This window comes from Anomalospiza imberbis, chromosome 9, assembly GCF_031753505.1.
Source record: "Anomalospiza imberbis isolate Cuckoo-Finch-1a 21T00152 chromosome 9, ASM3175350v1, whole genome shotgun sequence".
In the NCBI taxonomy this organism is placed as follows: domain Eukaryota; kingdom Metazoa; phylum Chordata; class Aves; order Passeriformes; family Viduidae; genus Anomalospiza; species Anomalospiza imberbis.
In genome coordinates, this window is record NC_089689.1 from 8,043,414 (window position 1) to 8,058,135 (window position 14,722).

At 49.0% G+C, this 14,722-nt stretch overlaps 3 protein-coding genes across 6 annotated transcripts in view; 1 reads left to right on the forward strand and 2 right to left on the reverse strand.

Moving 5' to 3' along the window:
- The window catches only part of LOC137479226 (beta-1,3-galactosyltransferase 2), a 149,874-nt gene that overhangs the window by 79,716 nt on the left and 55,436 nt on the right, over positions 1 to 14,722 (reverse strand). The gene's annotated exons all lie outside the window — the stretch shown is intronic.
- Positions 1 to 14,722, reverse strand: part of GLRX2 (glutaredoxin 2) — a 140,796-nt gene that overhangs the window by 774 nt on the left and 125,300 nt on the right. Inside the window, exons 1-3 of one of the 4 annotated variants that reach the window (XM_068199560.1) lie at positions 2,666 to 2,749; positions 1,306 to 1,375; positions 419 to 595 (exon numbers count right to left, since the gene is read on the reverse strand). In XM_068199560.1, coding sequence (XP_068055661.1) covers positions 419 to 595; positions 1,306 to 1,375; positions 2,666 to 2,715 — 297 coding nt within the window. In that variant the 5' untranslated portion in view covers positions 2,716 to 2,749. Of the gene's footprint in view, positions 1 to 418; positions 596 to 1,305; positions 1,376 to 1,455; positions 1,542 to 2,325; positions 2,346 to 2,665; positions 2,750 to 14,722 lie in introns of those variants that run through there. The other 3 variants (XM_068199563.1, XM_068199561.1, XM_068199562.1) reach the window with 3 other exon arrangements.
- The window catches only part of CDC73 (cell division cycle 73), a 102,730-nt gene continuing 96,103 nt past the window's right edge, over positions 8,096 to 14,722 (forward strand). The window contains exons 1-2 of the mRNA XM_068199548.1: positions 8,096 to 8,291; positions 13,790 to 13,895. Coding sequence (XP_068055649.1) covers positions 8,161 to 8,291; positions 13,790 to 13,895 — 237 coding nt within the window. The 5' untranslated portion in view covers positions 8,096 to 8,160. The remainder of the gene's footprint in view (positions 8,292 to 13,789; positions 13,896 to 14,722) is intronic.

Below are 14,722 nucleotides of genomic sequence, written 5' to 3' on the forward strand. Positions count from 1 at the left end.
GTGTATAATATTAGTGTACAACCCATACTTGTCCACTATATTTACAGAGATAGGAAACTGCATGTGCCCCTCAAAAGTGGGATGAAGTCACTGCGTGGGTGATTGTAATAAATTCCAATAATGGAGTCAAGTGAGACTATGCAAAATAAAATAAAGGTGTTAAACACAGTGGTTTAAATATACAAATGAAAAATTACTTTGATACTTCAATTATTTCAGTGCCAGTATGGCAAAAGAGCAGCTCTGAGCGATAGCCAGAGGGGTTCTAGAAGAAGAGATCTCCTGCAGTATTTAATTTAGGAGCTTGTATTCCAAATTTACCTGTCTCAAAACAATTAAGGACTTGCTATGGATATAATCCAAGAGTGATGTGTGTAGCCCAAGTTGTTACTTGTTAAGTATAAGAGAATATACTTACTGTTCTGGCACCAGTCATCTGTTCCAGAACATCTTGGAACTGCCTTCCATTTGTGTTTGCGTCCAGTTCCACAGCTGTGTAATTCACATTCAAACCCTCAAAGAGGTTTTTTGCCATTTTGCAGTATGGGCATGTTGTTTTAGAGAAAATCACCACACAGTTGTGTGAAATAATGTCCTATGTGATCAAAAGAAAGTTAAAAGTCAGTGAGCTTCAAGCCAATGCACTTAGAACACTATTGAACAGTCAGGAAAGTAATAGACAAGTTAAAAAGCTGCTGTTAGAGTGGCAAACACAGGAAAATCTCTGCTGACACCTCTGCAGGCAGGTTGGACCTGCATCTGGCTCCAAACTGAGCACAGGGATGGTGGAGTGTGTGGTACAACTCTGCTCTGCAGTCTGCCCAACTCCTTTTGTCCCCCTAAATTGTTTGGGACAGTTTTCTGTCTCTAAGGCACTTGGGATGTGCCAGCACAGTGACCAAAAGCAGTGGGTGGAAGATATGCCCTTATCACTTTACTGTAAATTCAAGGGGATTTCAGGCTATCATTAACTATCAGTAAATTTATAAAAAATCACAACTTCTAAAATATTTAACTTTACTTGATATCAGTAATTTTACAAGGTTCTATCCCCCAATGTCAGCACTGAATTTGAGTAGCGGTCTAAAAAAAAAAAAAATCAAATGGGTGCAGCCTAGGAAGACCAGGTTCCAGGGCTGTGGATAAACAAAACTACCAGCATGGCTTGATAACCATAATGAACATAGGAACAGGTTCAACAGGCAGAACTATTTACAGTATTTCTTTGTGTAAATAAAAAAAGGTTTGAAGTAACGGGTTTTTATAAATGCTGAAAATCAGCAAAAGCAACATAAATAATGCTACCTGTATTTGATTCACAGCAGCATCATTAGAGAATCCTACAGAAGCGGTGTGGCTGTTCCCCATTCTAGAACTAAAAAGAAATGACAGTCAGATCTTCGAGCTTTCAAAGAATCACCGCATTGCCCTGTTTGCTTTCGGTATTTCACTGACTTCTCCATGGGAGTTCACTTGAGCTGCAACATCTGCAGCCACCCCGCTTCTCGTGTGCTCGCAGGGAAGGGGAGCAGCGGCATGGCTGCGGCTGCGAACGGCCCGGCGGGGCCGTTACACGGGAAACGCTCCGCGCCGCCGGGGACGGCCACGCGCACCGGGTGACACCGTGTGACACCCGCGACAGCCACACACACCGGGTGACACCGTGTGACACCGTGTGACACCCGCGACAGCCACGCACACCGGGTGACACCGTGTGACACCGTGTGACACCCGCGACAGCCACGCACACTGTGTGACACCGTGTGACACCGTGTGACACCCGCGACAGCCACGCGCACCGTGTGACACCGTGTGACACCGTGTGACACCCGCGACAGCCACGCACACCGTGTGACACCGTGTGACACCGTGTGACACCCGCGACAGCCACACACACCGTGTGACACCCGCGACAGCCACACGCACCGTGTGACACTGTGTGACACTGTGTGACACCTGCGACAGCCACACACACCGGGTGACACCGTGTGACACTGTGTGACACCCGCGACAGCCACGCACACCGGGTGACACCGTGTGACACTGTGTGACACCCGCGACAGCCACACACACCGTGTGACACCGTGTGACACCGTGTGACACCCGCGACAGCCACACACACCGTGTGACACCGTGTGACAGACACCGCGCTCCGCACCTGCCTGCCGCGGGCCCGGCACCCCGCCCCGCTCCCGAGCCCTGCCCTCATCCCGATCCCGAACTCTGTCGCTCTCCCAGTCCCGATCCCGAACCCGGTCCTTGTTCCGATCCTGACGCCGGTCCTTGTTCCGGTCCCGGTCCCTGTCCTTGTCCACGTTCCGGTACCGGTCCCGGTCCCGGTCCCGGTCCCTGTCCCGACCCTAATCCCAGTCGCGGTCTAGATCCCGATCCCTTTCCTCATCCTCATCCCGAACCCTGTCGCTCTCCCAGTCCCGATCCCGAACCCGGTCCCTGTCTCGATCCCGGTTCCGATCCCTGAGCTTTCCCCCTTCCCGGTCCCTGTACCGACCCCAATTCCAGTCTCGGTCCCTGTCCCGATACCGATCCCAGTCCCGGTCCCAATCCCGGTCCCGGTCCCGATCCCTATCTCTATCCGTGTCCCGATCCTCATCCCAGTCCCATTCCCGGTCCCGGTCCCGGTCCGGTGCCCCCGGCCCGCACTCACCGCCCCCCCCAGGCCGCGGCCACGCGGCGCAGCGCCCCCTGCAGGGCCATGGCTGCCGCAGGAAGGGGCGGCGCTCCCCGCAGCCCTCACGGCGCCCGGCGCCGCTCCTCGCAGGGCCCCGCGCCGCCTCCCGGGGCTGCCCGCCGCGCTGCCGGTGCTCCGGGAGCGCCGGGACAGCGACCGGGACCGGGACCGGGACCGGGACAGGGACAGGGACAGCACAGAGACAGGACAGCGACCGGGACCGGGACCGGGACCGGGACCGGGACCGGGACCGGGACAGCACAGAGACAGGACAGGGACCGGGACCGGGACAGACACAGGGACAGCACAGAGACAGGACAGGGACAGCACAGAGACGGGACAGGGACAGGGACCGGGACCGGGACAGACACAGGGACAGCACAGAGACGGGACAGGGACCGGGACAGGGACCGGGACCGGGACAGACACAGGGACAGCAGAGACAGGGACAGGGACAGCACAGAGACAGGACAGGGACCGGGACAGGGACCGGGACCGGGACCGGGACCGGGACAGACACAGGGACAGCACAGAGACAGGACAGGGACAGGGACAGCAGAGACAGGGACAGGGACAGCACAGAGACAGGGACAGGGACCGGGACAGGGACAGGGCCAGGGCCAGGGATAGGGATAGGGCCAGGGACAGAACAGGGACAGGGCCAGCACAGGGCAGCACAGGGGCAGCATGGGATGGGGCAGCTTTCCCCGGATGGGGTCAGGAGAGGCGTGAAGAGGGGCTGGATTTCCCGGGATGGGTCAGGAGAGGCGTGAAGAGGGGCTGGATTTCCCGGGATGGGTCAGGAGAGGCGTGAAGAGGGGCTGGATTTCCCGGGATGGGTCAGGAGAGGTGTGAAGAGGGGCTGGATCTCCCGGGATGGGTCAGGAGAGGCGTGAAGAGGGGCTGGGTTTCCCGGGATGGGTCAGGAGAGGCGTGAAGAGGGGCTGGGTTTCCCAGAGGCCCCGGAGCTGCTCCAGGTGTGGGGGAAGTTGGGCAGATCTGGCCTCCTGCCCGGCTGACTTCCAGATGTGAGGGTTTCGGTGGTGCCTTTGCTTTGTCCAATGTAAAACTTACTTTAAAATCTTCTCCGTCCCCGGTTCTGTTGCCTGTTCTTCCTCAGGTTTCTTTCCTGCCTTGCAGTTCTGCGGTCAGAAACTGACCAGTGAAACAGGAGCGTTGGGAACGGAGTAAATAATGGCTGGGGGATGAAGAGCTGCTCCTGGTACCTGGGAAGATGTGTTAGTGGAGTTGGCTAATTGTGTGATGTGTGGAATGTTTTCAGTGGCTCCTGGGAAAAAAAAAAGGGGGAGGTCTTACTTTATGTGGAGGTGTTGGGTTTTTTTATTTCCTCAGTCTGCCCAGTAGAAGCTGTTCAACAATATTCTGTTATTTCACCCCCACTTACCTTGCTGTGGAGCCTGGTCAAATACGAGTCCCTGGCAGAGCACTCCTGTGGAATATATCCTGAGCATCCCCTCTGGGGTCTGCACAGGTATTTCAGTCGTGGAGAAACTTTTCTAACCCCTCTTAGTTGAGAGAGAAAACTGTGCTCTGGATCACTGTTCAGTGCTCAGCCCTATGTTTTAAAAAATGCTGCAAGGAAATGCACTCGTGTACTGATTTGGTTTTGCTCACACGTATCTGTAAAAAAGGGAATGTGTGTTCATGCATGATGTATCTTTCTGGATGTTGATTAATCTTAAATGAACTTACCTATTATGTAAATTTGTCTAATATTTTGCAACTTAATTTTGCTTTCCTACAAAACATCAGTGTAACCTGTTAAAGTAGTGAAAAAATGCCATTGAAACATTATACCCATGTCATATACTTTCATGTTAGCAAATGGTAACTTGCTTGCTCATTTCAGATAATGATTTTCTAGCCTAACGTTCTGTGATAAAACTGATAAACTCTCAGGCATCTAATGCCACATGAAAACAGTTTCACATCAAATCCTGATTCAATTATTTAAATGCTGGTTAATTATGTCACTATGATCCCCAAAGCAAACTGTGGGAACTATTTTGTAAACTCCCAGTTGAAGTGGCACGTTAAGAGTAAACCCACTATATTTTTGCATTAAATTTGGCAGAAAATCAGCCCCCTGGCATTCCAGCTGCTCCTCAGATATCAAAGGGACTGGGACAGCTGGGTTTCGCTTCTGAGCATGGCCAATTCAGCAGCAGACATGCAGAGCTGCTGTGGCACTGGAAAGAGATGACCTTTGCAGTTCCTCCCAGCCCAGCCCACCCTGTGGCTCTGTGCTGGTGGTGAGCACCCTGTGTGCAGAGGTGTGTGTGAGCCCATGAAATACGAACCACGCAGCCAGCCACAAGCACAGTCAGTCGGGAGATGCCAATGTAGCACTAAGAGTATGATCACAAACACAGGCTGGCTTTCCGAATTTCCCGAGCAAGCACCTGGTGTAGCCGAGCGCTGGAGTCTTACCCAGTAGGTGTCCCTGTGGGGAGGAGCTAGGTAGAGCCCTCTGACAGTGCCAGGATAGGAGATGGCATGTCCTCTGACCTCCCTCACCACTAAAGCTGTATTTATATTGTTTTCAGTGAGTGACAGGAGGAGGTGAAGTTATGGCTGACATAATTCCCATTTAAGTGGAGTTTGATTTTCGTCACGAGCACATATGGGGGGTATTGACACAAAGCTGGGTCATGGCTTGGGTCATTCCGCGTGCTTCCTTCCCGTTACCTGCACTGTTCCTGCCGGAGCACGACCACGGCACCTCTGTGCCACTCCATCCTTTGTTTCCCGTCTGCACTGATTTCAGCAGGGCGAGACCAACTCGCTCCCTGCTGCTCCCTGCTTTGTTCCCTCCTCCCAGAGCAGCACACCGGGCTCCTGCAGGGATCCTGCTCCTAAGGGTGCAGGCAGCTTGTCCCTGCTGAACTGCTGCCAGTGCACAGACTCCTTCTTGCTCAGCTTTCTTTTTCAGTGTTCTCCCCAGTGAAGGCAGCCTTAAATGAAAAAGGAAACCAGAACCACAACGTTTTCTGGAAACCTGAAAATAAACCTCTTTGTAGCTGTGCATGCAGCTGACTGTGCACTGCACCATTCCCTGCTCCCTGAGCAGCAGAATGGAGCAGAACTGAAATGAGGGGGTTTTGTGTCACTGTAACACAGTGACTGTGTGTCCCACTGGAAAGAAGTATTGCTTGTAGTGCAGCAGATGTACAGGATGTGTTTCTGAAGAGGTAGCACAGGTTTAAGGGATACACTGGCCCTTTTGGATGAGGCATGGAAATGGGACTTGGCCTGCTGGAAGCATTTCAAGTCCTGTTCCAATTTTCATGAGCTGTAGCTCCAGTGATAATTCCAAATCCAGTTCAGGAAACGATGTATTATCATTATGCCTTTGTCTTCTAGAGTATTTGTCTACTCTATACCCTTTGACAAATAAATATTGGCAGTGACTGGTGTAATTCACCATGTTACTGGGTGTTGTAATACATATTTGTGTGCTAGACTATTTCAATACCATATCTGAAATGTTTTAAATACACTTGTGGTGCTCTGCATGTTGTTGTTCTGACACAGATGGGGATATCACTCGCATACTGAAGCAGGGAATTCTATAGGCTGTCGGCTTGTAGTCTGTTTTGTCAGTCTCAGCACATGTTACTTACAAGAAGGAAAACTAACCAATTCTGCCTTTTGCAAATTTAAGATGGTATCATGTTTTCTGCCAGTGTTGGAGAGTGTTAGGAAAATTCTGAGCATCAAAGGTTGGAATAAGTCATGATGAGCACTTGCTTTGGGGTCTCAAATCCTGCAATCAGTATTCCCCAGGGGGTACCAGTTTGTTTGGTTCTGCTGGGAATGCTATGCTCCCAGTTTTTGTGTGTTTGAGCAGAAGAAATTAACTTGGAACATGGAGAGAGCACATACCAGCTGCAGCTGTGCAGTTGCTCAGGTGAGCAAACAGAGCAAACTGAGCTCTGAGATCCCAAATTCTGCAGTGTAATGTGGGATGTGCTCCACAGCATTACTGTTCGTCCTTCTTCACATTTACAGGCAACATTTCCCTAATGACCTTTTTTTTTTGCTATGGTCTTTTGATGGCTTATTTGTATCAGAATTAAAGGACATTTTTGTGATTGATGAAGTAGAGACCTTTCTATCTTTTTTTTAACCCAGCTTTATATCCAGGATACAGGAGATTTTCTCTCCAGCCTGCAGAGCGAGATGCACGCACAGTGTCTGAGAAATCAGATCACAGAATAGCCTGGGTTGGAAGGGACCCACAAGGATCATCGAGCTGAACTCCTGTCCCTGCACAGGACACCCCAATAATTCCAGCACGTGCCTGAAAACATTGCCCAAAAGCTTCTGGAGCTCTGGCAGGCTTGGGACCACTACCTGCCCTGGGGAGCCTGACCACCATCTGGGTGAGGAACCTTTTCCTGATGTCCAGTGTAAACGTCACTGATACTGCTTCCTGCTGTTTCCTCTGCTCCTTTCCCACTGTTTTCTTGAGGTATTCCCGTGACCCTGCTGTCCCAGCCCTTACCAACCACTTGCTGCTGGGCACATGGTTGGGAGTAATGACATAAAACCCCCTTAACACTCCCAAACCCCTCCCAGGGCCCTTTAAAACCTCTTTAGTGTCGCCAAAACCCCTCCAAGTACACCATAACCCACCCCAGCACCCCAACACCCCTCTAACCTCCTCAGCACCCCCAAATTCATTTTAGCTTCCTCAGACCCCTCCCAGCACGCCCTAAAGCCCCATTAACACCTCAAATCCCTTTGAGCACCCTCTAAAGTCTCTTTAGCCCCACTAAAACTCCTCCCAGTGTACCCCATGCTATCCTAACATCCCCCAACCCCCCTCAAACCTCAACATCCCCAAAACCCTTTTTAGTTGTGCTTTAGCATCCACGAATCCCTCCCAGCACCCAGAAAAATCCCACTAGCACCCCCAAATCCATGCCAGCGCCCTAAAACCCCGTTAGCACCACCAACCGCCTTCCAGCACCCTCTAAAACCCCTTCAGCACCACCAAAACTCCTCGTTGCCCCCGCCCAAAACCATCCCCGCGCGCCCGGGGAGCGCGGCGCAGTCTCGCGCCGTGACTCGGCGGACACCCGGGAGCATCAAAGCTCCCGAGAGGAGAAGCAGCGGCGATAAACGTAGGCAGTGATGGTGTGTAAAGCTCTATTTTCGCACCCAACACAAGCAAGCTCCGTGCGCTCAGCACGGGAAAGCCGCACCCACACACCCCGCCCCGCCCCGGCCGCCCTGAGGCCCAAGGGGGCGTGGCCTCCCGCCCGCCGGCTCCGCCCCTCCCGGGCAGGGCGGGCCCACGTCGCTCCCATGGCAACGCGTCCGGCGTCGCCCCTATTAGGCGGCGCGGCGGCGTTGGCTCAGGCGTTCGCGGCGGGCAGCCCGGGGCGCGCCGGCGGGGTCCTGCGGCGGGCGGCGGCGGCCGGAGCGGTGGCGGCCGGGCGAAGATGGCGGACGTGCTGAGCGTGCTGCGGCAGTACAACACGCAGAAGAAGGAGATCGTGGTCAAGGGCGACGAGGTGATCTTCGGAGAGTTCTCCTGGCCCAAGAACGTCAAGACCAACTATGTCATCTGGGGGTGAGCGACGCGGCCGGGGCGAGGGGCGGGTGGGGGGAGAAGTTGCCCCGAAGTTGCGCCCGAGCAGCGGCGACGGGAGCGCCGCCGTCCTTGGCGCCGGCGGCGCTCCGCGGGTAGCCAGGGGGACGGGGCCGGGCGGGCTGGTGCCGCCCCCCGCTGGGCCTCGGGGCCCCGGCGCCCTGGCCGGCTGTCCCGCGGGCGATCCCTGTCCCCCGGCAGCCCGGGCGGGCAGGCAGCGCTCGCCGCTCCCCTCGGGAGCGTTCCCGGGTCCTGCCCTGGGCCGGGAGAGCCGCGGAGCCGGGGCCGGGCCGTTCCTCGGCTCTCGGCGCTCCTGTCCGTGCCGCCCGCGGGGCCCGTCCTGCAGACTCATGCGATGAGATGGCAGCAGGCAGCTTCTCCCAAGTTTTTCCGGGTGTTTGGTGAAAAAGACCAAAGCGTTACGTTGTTGCTCGGACACCGCTCTCGGGCCCACGGTGGGATTCTTGGGGTATTTCGCGCGGGGCCGGGAGGTGCAGTCGGTGATCCTGGTGGTCTCTTCCCACTCGCCGTAGTCTGTGATTGTACTGTCTTGGGTTGTCGGGACTGCTGCTCGTCTCCTGGAGCTTTGATGCGCCAGGACGAAGCCAGCGAGGCCCGGCCCGACGCTCCCTCTGGTGAGCTGTGCAGGTGCTCTGCCCCCACCTGAGGCCTCTTCCTGGGCAGGACCTGGTGCAGGCTGTTTCCTACTTGGTCTTTTCCTAATAGACAAGTAGAGAGAGTGTTTATGCGGCTTAAATGATAAATGTAGTAGATAAGATGCCTGGTTTTAGAAAGCCTCTAGTAAATGGGGGGTTTACCTGTTGAATTTCCTAGTGGAACATGGATTGCTTGTATTGCAAAGGAGTTTTTTGTTTGCCTTTCCTCAGAATTTAGCAGCTGCTTGCTTCTTAGTGTCCTCACTGGAAGGGTTCCAATGAGTCTTTTTCAAACTTAAGAGGGAAAAATGCTTCTTGTTAAAGCTCAGGTACTGATCAAAGAGGACATGTTATCCTGTGAACCTTTGTGGAAAAGCAGAAGTACCTGCAGATTTCTCACAAAACCCTGAACTTGTAGTTAAGTCTGACCAGGAATTTTTTTTTTCTCATAATTATGATATGATTATTACTAGCCTTAGATTGAGAGAGAGAAAGGAAATAAGCCTACTTGCTTATCTTCAGTTGTAGGTGGACTTTCCATAGCTGATTTTACTTTGTTCCTTATATATTACTAGAAATCTGCTTTTTCATTACCTGTTTTAAGCTTTCAGAAACTAATTTTGGAGTTATTTGTGCTTCCTGCCTGGGTGGGGGATACTGCTATGTAGACTGAAGAGGAAGACAAATATTTGGATAAGCAGTTAGAAGTCCTGGCTATATTTTTGCTGGGCAATGTGTAGACAGATGTGGTGGTTTCCTTGCTACAAGTTGCTTTTCCCAAGTGGTAAAAAGTAGTGGTTAAGCAGACAAACAAGTTTCATTGCCCTTCTGCAGGGAACAAGAAATTGATGTGCCAGCCCTATCCTATTGCTCAGGAGAGCTTGGATTAGACTCAGAAATCGTTACCAAAAGCCTAAAAGCAGCTGGAGAGCAAACTTTGCTATGTACAGCCAGGCAGCTTTACCTTCCTGGTCAAGAAGGATGTGTGGGTGAGCAGAGGATTCTCTGAGCACAGCAGCAGCAGCTCCTGTCAGAGCTGTGAGTGCTCCCCTCCTGGGGTACGTGTGTGGTGGCATTTGAGGGGTTTTGTTCTTTGGGTTGTTTGAAGTGAATTACTTAATCTTGGTTTAGACCAGTGGCTTTTGCTCTCAGTTCACAGCATTTCTTGTCAACCACCGTGGTATTTTGCATGTCCCAGCTTTAAATTGAAGACACTGTAAAAATGAGACCAGTTCTGCAAGCCATGCTCAGTAGCTTGAACACCACACTTCAAGAGCTGCTAATTTAGGTAATTGCTACACTCAGGAGAGACATTTTCAAAAACTTTCAAACCCTTTTTTATTCAGGTCACTTGACAGGATCCAAGTTATGCTTGCACTGAGCAGGTGTTGGTGGCTTAATCTTTCACAGAACAAACCTTGAGTTCTGTTTTAGGTGTCCCCAGCACGGTTGCTGTAATTGCATCTCCAGCCTGAAGAGAGTAATGCTAGGCTGAAGAGCAGCAGTGGCATTTGTCCCTGCTAGAATTAGAAGTAGTCCCAGGAGACATTTAGCTGTGGCTCCTCGAGCTGCTTAGCTGGCAGAAGTCAGCAGTGCTGCCCTGCATTGCCTTCTCTCTCTGCTAGCACAAGTGTCACCCAAACAGGGAATTGGGCTGAGGAATCAAGCCAAGTTAAAGGTAACCTGGAGGGAAAAAAAAAAAAAAGTTTGGGGGGAAAGCAACTTTAATCCAGTTTAGTTTCCAGATAATAATTATAGGGGTGCTCTTACTAGCACATGAAAAAGGCTAGGTGGTCAGAGATGAAGTGGTTTGTGTGTTTTGACCGATGGGTCTTGAAGAGTAATTAATGAATCTGTTTCAAAAGGAAGGAATCAATCTGCCAGAGAAATTTATTGCTTTGTTTGCCTAGTCAAGGGGCTTGGTTATGCAGTTGAGTTTTCAAACAGTGAGCAGCTGGCCCAGGGTATTGTCAGTTGTGTGATACTCAGCATGCTTTGTCTTGTGTATTTAAAGTTTTCTGCTTAGTTTTGTGGATGAGACACAGGTCCTTAGTACCTCTGTAAAGCTACAGGCTTTGAAACAGGAAAGAGGAAATAAAGCTGTTGAAAATGAATAAATTCCTGGTGCCCATAGGTGGAAGGTGAATGGATGAGAAAGAAGTAAGTTTCTGGTGTTAAAAATGAGCAGGTGAAATTTACTCTATCCTATTATATAAACATTTTTTCAGTTTTTAAGCTGGAATTTATTTTGTAGGAGATGCAACTCTTCCTTATATTTTTGCTTTAATGATTGTCACTGGGTTTGTTGTGGCCTGCCTCCTATGACTTAAATTTTTTTCATAAGTAAATGATGCCATAACTGAATATGGAAAATAACAGAATCAATTTCTATTTCTACTTTAGATGTTTGCAAATTGAATGAGGCAAACTACCCTCAGATCTATGTGTTTTTAGTTCTCTGTATATTTAGGAGGCGCACACACTGATGTTGAAATGTCAGTTTAGGCTTAGGTTTTCTCCTTGTGTGCAGCTGCTTGTCCATCTGATGATTTCCTATTATTGTGCAGTATCTTGTCCTCCTAGTAAAACATCCTCTTAGAGCCATAATGAGCACGGGGAATTCTTGTGTGTGTGGTTGAAGTGATGAAGTACCAGCTGTGCCCTGCTGAGCTTTGGCAATGCCTGTGCCTTTGTAACACTGTATTGTTTCAATTAATAGATAATGGTTCAGTATTTGTTTGTTTTTATATCTTATCATTTCTTGCTAAATATTGTAAAGTTTGAGAAGATGACCAGCTGGACTTCTCTATCGTGCTCAGTGCATATGGCACACTTAAAAGAAATAATGAGTGATTTTGAACTAAGACAATCTGAAGTGTTTGTTTTAAAATGAAGTGACAGCTGTATCGTGTGACATCATGGCTTTGCTTCAGAGCCAAGCCTGTGTGGAGGAAGCTTTTGTTTCTGCTAGTGCTTCCAGTGTGTTTAGATACCACCATATATATATATATATATATATATATATATCCTTACTGCTTTGCTGCTTGTTCAAACAGTTCCTTGCTGAGGAATCCAGTTCTGGTGGCTGCCTGTAGTTGTGAAGCCAAGTTTTGGCTTCTTAGCAGTTGAAAGAAAGATCCTGTGTGTCTGCTCCCTTTCCTCTGCCGCAACAGAAAGTACAGGCACCCTCCACCTCACGCAGACCAAGTTTTTGGAAGGAAGGGACAGTGGTGAGAGAGGCCCTTTATTCCCTTTATTCTACAGTTTTGGTATCCTGAATCCCTTTTCTCTGCATGTTATTCTTGCATTGGTTTTCTCAGGCATTATTTTGAATGTGAGGTTTTGAACTTTACTGCTGATAATAAGTTCTAAACAGGTTATTGGGCCCTCTTAGCTGATTCCAGAAAAGTAATGACAAGCAAAGCAGTAGGTGGCATTAAATCTGCAGTACTGAGAAAATAGACTTACAACTTCTGTTGATTTAATAGGTTTTTGTGTGGCTCTTTCAGGCTCCATACAGTTGTGACTGAGTATTTTTTGTTTCCTCTCCCTATCCCCGGTGAGGCTGGCACTTCTGTGGTGTGTGTTTTGGTGCTGATGATGAGCCATGAGTAAAGCCACTGTACTTAGAGGGAAAACTCTTTTAATGAAAGGGCTTCTTCCTGAAACCTCTTGTTTGTTGAAAATTCTCTACCAGTCTTAATTTTATAGCTTTGGGATGGTTTTGTGGTGGCTTCTCTTCCTCAGGCTTTAAGGTGAGCCAGCTGGTCAGGGACAGGGACTGGCAATGTGGAGGAGCCCTGTCCTGCCTGCAGCTGGGGTTTGGCATGTCCCAAAGTGGGGGTGGGCAGTGGAATTGCTGCCCTTGCTGCTTTCCTGACTGCCAGGGCTGTTTCTCACAGCAGTGTGAGTGTTTAGGGAGTAGAGTTTTTTGAAACATGAACAGGCATTGCTTCCCCTACAAAATCTTGTAGTAACAGCATAATGGGTGAACGTGGGAGAGGGGGAATTCTGTTCAATGTACGTGGAGCCAAGCTGGGCCAGGGATTTATTTAGCCTTGTTTGGTGTTTTTTTTTTTTTTTTTTTTTTTTTTTTGTGAATAGCTGCACAGAATAAGTTCTCTTTTAGTCTTAAAAGCTGTATCTTTGAAACAAGCTGTTTGAAAGCTGAGATTGTACTTGATGCTGTTGTGTTACTGTGATGTGGTCTGACTTCAGTACGGGAGCTCACTGTGATTTTGTATCCTTCGGCATTTTGCTGATTATTTTTGTGCAATTAATTTGTAGTCACACCTTATTTTAATCTTTGGGCACTGTTTTGAGCCCTTTTCTCCCTAGACTTTGTGGAATTTATGTATCCCAAGTTCTCACTGTGCTTTCTCCAGTGCTGAGAATTCCTGCCTGTTGTACCTGAGGATGATGTAATGCTTTATTGTGTTTGCAGCTCAGTTCTGTTTGTCTGGCTGTCTCACATGTGATGGACAGTTCCTTTGATAATCAGAATAAATAATGTGAATGAGAGGGAATGTGTACTTATGATTTCCCAAGTCTTGCTTGTTTATTTTACAACACATCCAGCTCTTACTTTGGATTACTTTGAGAAGGTTTTTTAAATAATTCATGCAGTAATGAGGCTGGAAGAACTCATCTCCCTCACCTGTATTTTTTAGCACAATTGAGAGCTCACCAGTTTGGCAATAGCCTGATAATAACTGCTTGCTTTTTCAACTGTCATCTGGAAAGAAAAGAGAACTTTTCTAAAAGAGGGTGTGCTTGAGACAGAGATGGAGAAGTGAAATGTTACAATCTTTTCCTGTGTTACAGGACAGGGAAAGAGGGCCAGCCCAGGGAATACTACACTTTGGATTCTATCTTGTTCCTGCTCAATAATGTGCACCTTTCCCATCCTGTGTATGTCCGTCGTGCTGCAGTAAGTAGACCATACAAAATGTGATTTCTATCTTGTGATAATGAATATATGTGTAGCTATTTTCAGGGAATGATAATAGCATTTGTGTGTATGAATTTGGCTGGGGAAAGTGAGAATGATATGCATTGGAGTGTGTATGATTGTTTAAAAACAATCACCTCTGCAGAAGGATCACATGACAAGTCCTGTCAGGGTGGAGTACTTTTCTTGACAATTCACTTCCTAACAGATTATTCCTTCAAACCACCAAATTATGTTTACAGCAAGAGTTTGTCAACCAATTATTAACAGTAATGGCAGTATTTATCTTGATATTCTATGGACATAATTGTTTCCAGCACTAAACTATTTCAGGAGTACTTTTGTCCATCTCTTGTGTGGAGTGATACCAATCTAGGTGATCCTTTAGTACCTTAGATGGCAGGGATCTACAGAATGGAGAAAAGCAGAACAGCTTTGGAGTGGACTTGGAAGTAAGCAATCCAATTAAAAAAATGACTGGTTAAGCTCTACAAATAAAGATAAAGGAATTTTTAAAAGTCCTTTTAATTTCCATGTTTTCTACGAGGCCACTCTTCATCTTTCCTTGTGCTCCATTGTTACCTGAGACAGCAGTGCTGTGTTGGAACAACACAATTGAGATGCATGGTTTCTATGTATCAATACAAACTCCTGGCAGGGAAGTGTTTGTGTGTGTGATAAAAGATAGTTCTTGATCTTATTTGCAAATTTGAAGGGAAGGAGGAAAAAGGCTGCCCTCTCTGTTTTGTAGCAAGCTGTAAGTTTAATTTTGTGTAGCTGAACATCCTCTAGGATGTGGTTGCACT